This window comes from Eurypyga helias, unplaced genomic scaffold, assembly GCF_000690775.1.
Source record: "Eurypyga helias isolate BGI_N326 unplaced genomic scaffold, ASM69077v1 scaffold13190, whole genome shotgun sequence".
Taxonomy (NCBI): domain Eukaryota; kingdom Metazoa; phylum Chordata; class Aves; order Eurypygiformes; family Eurypygidae; genus Eurypyga; species Eurypyga helias.
In genome coordinates, this window is record NW_010223843.1 from 1 (window position 1) to 4,648 (window position 4,648).

The 4,648-nt window shown below is 61.1% G+C and overlaps 1 protein-coding gene across 1 annotated transcript; it reads left to right on the forward strand.

Annotated features, from left to right (window-relative positions):
- Window positions 1–486: 486 nt before the first annotated feature.
- LOC104512050 (coiled-coil domain-containing protein 183-like) lies at window positions 487–3,735 on the forward strand (the record flags this gene model as incomplete). Its single annotated transcript, XM_010154924.1, has 10 exons — window positions 487–706; window positions 836–940; window positions 1,129–1,251; window positions 1,630–1,758; window positions 1,880–1,940; window positions 2,023–2,123; window positions 2,400–2,560; window positions 2,950–3,109; window positions 3,266–3,391; window positions 3,642–3,735. Coding segments are annotated over 10 exons (1,280 nt in total), but the record flags the coding sequence as incomplete, so codon positions are not given.
- Between the last annotated feature and the right edge of the window lie 913 nt (window positions 3,736–4,648).

The window sequence follows — 4,648 nt, forward strand, 5'->3', positions numbered from 1 at the left end:
CCTTTCCACTGTGGGACCCGTTCATGCAGGTCCTCCTTTAGCTCCCTGAGCAGATCCCTCATGCCAGCAGAACTCCTGGCCATTCCACCCTGCGGGTCCCCGGGGCTGTCTGGGCTCCTGCGGGTCCAGGTGCATCCCTGGGAGAGAGGTGCTGCCTCTGCCTGTCACAGCCTGTCCCGAGGTTGTGGCCTGGTTCTAAGCCCGTGGAGCTGGCCTTTGCCTGGGGCCACTCTCCACCAGCATCTGGGGCACTGATGGATTTTATTGACACCCAGCCCTGGGTTTGCGTTACTCAGAGTCCCTAACCCAACCCCCACTGCCATCAGCAGATGCCCACCTCTGCCTTACCCCAACCAGCCCTCCCAGAGCAAAGCTCTCCTAGACCCTGTCCGGCTAAGGGAGTGACAACACTCCTGGGGCAACATCCCAGTGTCCCTGGCTCTACCTCGGGGGCAGTTTTCCAGGCAGGGTCCTCTCCTCCCACAGATGCCCAGTGAGCCTTGCCCCCAGCCTGACAAACCCTCGTGTGTCCATCCAGGAGGCCCAGGAGAAGCTCCGTGGTGAAATCTATGAGCAGGCAAACAAGTGCAATGTGCTCCTGCACCAGCTGAACCAGCGGAGCCGAGCCCTGGACGAGCTGCAGAAGCGGCTGCAGCAACTGCAGGATGCTGAGCTGGGGGACAAGCAGCACTGGGAGCAGATGCAGGTACCCAGGACCCTTTCCTGGGGTGGCAGCACTCACAGGGGGCTTTAATCCAATGCCTGCGCCCCACATGTGGGTGCTGGGCTCAGTACATGGGCTCACACTGTGTGTCACCCACCGGCTCTGCCCCAGATGGTTCGCCGTCTGGAGAAGAGTATTGCGAAGATGCTGGCCAAAGTCCAGGCTGGAGAGAGGGTGACCGCCCTGTACCTGGCACTGCAGGATGCCCTGAGGAAGGTGAGTTCCTCACCGTGCCATCGTCCCACCCACTGCCCCTGCAAAGGCAATGAGGTGCCCAAGGGGCTGTGCTGGTGGGATGTCCTCCTGGATCAGCAGGGTGCTCCTGCTCCCCTCCATCCCCTGCCACAGCACGGGCAACCCCTGAGGCTTGGTGGAGTGATGTGATGTGGCTCCCTATGTCCCAGGAGCTGGCCCACCTACCTCTGCCCCTGGACCTCCTGTGCGGGACAGCCAATATGTACCAGAGGGAGCTGGAAGACCTGGAGCTCATGTCCTCGGATGCCCGCAAAGCCAGTGATGTCACCAAGGTGAGATGGTCTGGGGCACCTTGGGACCCTTTCCTACTCTCCGGAGCCCAGAGATGGCACCACGTGCCTGGGCTGGGAGTCTTGCTGCTGGAAGAGCAGGAGTGACTGATCTGGGCTTGCCCACAGCACCAAGATGCCTCCACAGCTCCTCCTGGGTCTGGCTCTTGGGCCAGACTGCCCTGAGGCTGGGACAGCCTGCCCGGAGCACCAGCCACCGGGAAGGCAATATGCTCCATCCTCCATCCCTCCTTGCCCAGTTTCCTTCCCAGTCCTTTATCACTGGGAGGGGGTCATTTTCGATGCTGACCATCCCTGAAGCTCAGAGGGCTCACAGTGCTGGCGTCAGCAGCCACTTGTCCCTTCTCTGTTACACTCCAGGTGGACATGGCCAAGACAAATAGCCGGATCCTGGCAGAGAGAGAACTCGGGTACCGCTCCCCGGGAAAGCAGAAGGTGCCCATCAACAGAGCCTGGCTGAAGGAAGCAAGGGAAAGGCACCTGAGAGCGGTGAGCTGGGGGACCTGGCACTGGCTGGGGTCAGTGCCAAGCCCCCCATGGGTGCACTGGCTGCAGAGCCAGCTCCCTCACGGTGCCACAGCTTGGGGGGTGACGATGAATGTCCTTGCAGCAAGGAAGGTACGAGCGCACCACTGACTTCTCGACCCGGCACCCGGAGGACCCTCTGGAGGGTGAGTGCTTGGTGGGGTGCAGGGGAATGGGTCATGGGTGCAGCCACAGACATCTTTCCCTGCTGCTTCCTTCCCACCCCAGGCACCAAGCTGGAAGCCAGCAAGTCCCAGACGGAACAGGAAGCCCGGGTGACCAAGAAGATGGAGAGGGCCAAGGCTGCAGTGCAGTGCTCCCGCCTCCGGGTAATGTAAAAGCCCATCCCTGGTAAAACTGGGGGCTGCTTGAGCCCCAGGGAGCTGAGAGCTCTCTGCTTGCCTTGCTTGATTGCGAGGTTATCTGCTCTCCCCTGCCCCTGGAGCCCCCCAAAGCCCCTCTTGTGTGGGAGGGATGGAGCTGCTTTTCTCCATGATGTGAATTTGCAGCGCTCTATGGTGCAGAAACCTCCCCGAGGCCACGGCCCAGATCCTGTACCCCGCAGGAGCCCCATGAGCTGACTCCTCATGCTCTCCCACGGCCAGGACATCCCCAGCAGGCTCCTGGTGCAGCAGAACTCCTCGGGGGACCTGGAGCAGCTCGTCAGGGAGCTCACGGAGAAGACGTCAGTGCTGAAGGAGACCCTGATGGAGCTGGAGCTGAAGCGGGATGAGCTCAAGTTTCACCAGCCCCCCAACACAACCAGGTGCTGCTGGCCTCGGGACAGTTGTGCCACCCAGGCAACACCCTTGGGGGGAGGACACATGGGCATCACGCGTGTCGCAGGGCACCCCTTCCTCTGTCCTGCTGCAGCCGCCCACGCCTCACACATCAGGTGGTTTTCTGAGCAGGGTGCTCCCCCTGCTCTGGTCCCGGCAGAGCACCCCAAGGTCCTGCTGCGGCAGCAGGAGGACAGACCCTTGCTCCTTGCCTGCTGAGAGAAGTGGTACCAGCCGTGCGGAGTTGGGTTGCAGGCAGCATCTCTGCTCTGCCTACAGTCATGGGAGGCACACAACCTGAGCAGCTTTTGCAACAGATTTGGGGTGTCTCTGCACCCCCAGGCAGCTGTATGGGTGGGAATGTATTTGGCTCCAGGATGCTGGAGGAGGAGCTGAGGGCGAACCTGCAGCGGGAGGAGGCTCGGCTGGAGCAGATGCGAGCCCAGACGCAGAGGAATAAGGAGACCCTGCTCGACTTTGAAAGCGGCGTGGAGCACCTCTTCATCCGTCTGCAGGGCATCCCTGTGCCCGGGCAGGTACCTGTGCAGCGCTGGGGTGAGATGGCCCTGGCCAGCGCTCGGTGGTGCAACAGCCCAGTGCGGTGACGTTCGGTGCAGCCACCAAAGTGCAGCCACCGTCGCCCCAAGGGGCTCGTTTTCCCACCGAGGGGGTTCTTCTCTCCCTGCCTGCAGGACGATTCCGTCAGGGCCGGCAGCGTGGAGGAGAAGCTCCAGCTGTGCAAGCAGAAGCTGCAGTACCTGGTGCAGCGGGTGACCGACCTGCCCCCACACAGGCACAGCCCTGATGAAGACAACGAGGTGCGCAGGGGCTCCATCCCTGCTGTGGTTTTGGGGACCCACACGGGGCTCTCCCGGGTGGCCCATCCCAAGCCGCCCTCCCAGTTGGGAGGATGGAGTTGGCCCCAGGGAAGACCCATGGAGCAGCTCAGTCCCAGGTGGCCCTGGGCACTGCGGGATGTCCCCCCCAAGGGTGACACTGAGGTGGGGCAGCCCTGGGGTTGTAACCCCCACCTCTCCTTTGGTAATTCACCCAGGGGGTCTTTCACAGACTTCTGTGAAGGTGAATCTTCTGGAGAAAACAACAGCCAAGGACCCGCAGAACCTGAAGGTTTCCTTGGAGGACACAGGCAGTCGGGCTCAAGGTAGGAGATCCCAGCGGGGACAAAAAAAAAGTCCCAGCCCCTGCCTGCGGGGATTTCTGGGCATCCTTGTCTGTCTCTCACTGTCCCCACAGACCCCAACCCATGAGTTGCCTTCAGACCTTGGGCCTGACCTTGGCTGTCCCTAAGGCTTTGGACATAGGTGGTGGTTTTAGGGGGGAACGTGGGAGAATGAAGGCAGCCGGTGGGGTGGTGAGCACCAGATCGCAGCAGGAACAAGGTGGGATGCTGTGGGACAAGGAGAGAGAGACCCCCTCTTCCAAAGCAGATGGGTGTGAAGGATAACCAGCGCTTGGTTCTGCCTGTGACCCCCTCCTGTTGGATGCTCATAGAGGAGACCATGAGCTTTTAGCAGCTCACCACCTTTTCCTGACAGAGCAGGAGCTGTACCCCCCGCCCTGTAGCTCCAGACCTCTCTGGGAAGCCCCAGCAGTGTTGGGAATGGGCCACAGCGGTGGCACCACCAGGCCATGAAGGTCACCCTGGGACGCTGGGCTGGCAGAGCCGTGTGGCAGTGCCTATGCCCAAGGGCTCTCTGGGATGCCACCAGCCTTCCAAAACTTGCTGGCTGTCCCCAGGGACAAGGGCAGAGCAGAGGTGACCCCACAGACCCTCCCCAGCCCACTCCTCTCCACTCTCTCCTCCAGACCCCTTTGATTTTGAGGACCAAGACCTTGGCCTTGTCCTCACCTGAGATGACATCAAGAAGCAGGGGCTGCGCCTGATCGAAAGCAGGAAGAAAAGTGGCAAGAAGTAGCAGTTGCTCCACAAGAATGTTGGATGCCCCAAACCCCACAGTTGTGTTTGGATCCCCCAGACGACCACCCCTCCCCCTTGTACCTTTTTCCAGTTGTTCAATAGAGCAGAACTTTTTCATTCTTCCAAGCTTCTGCTA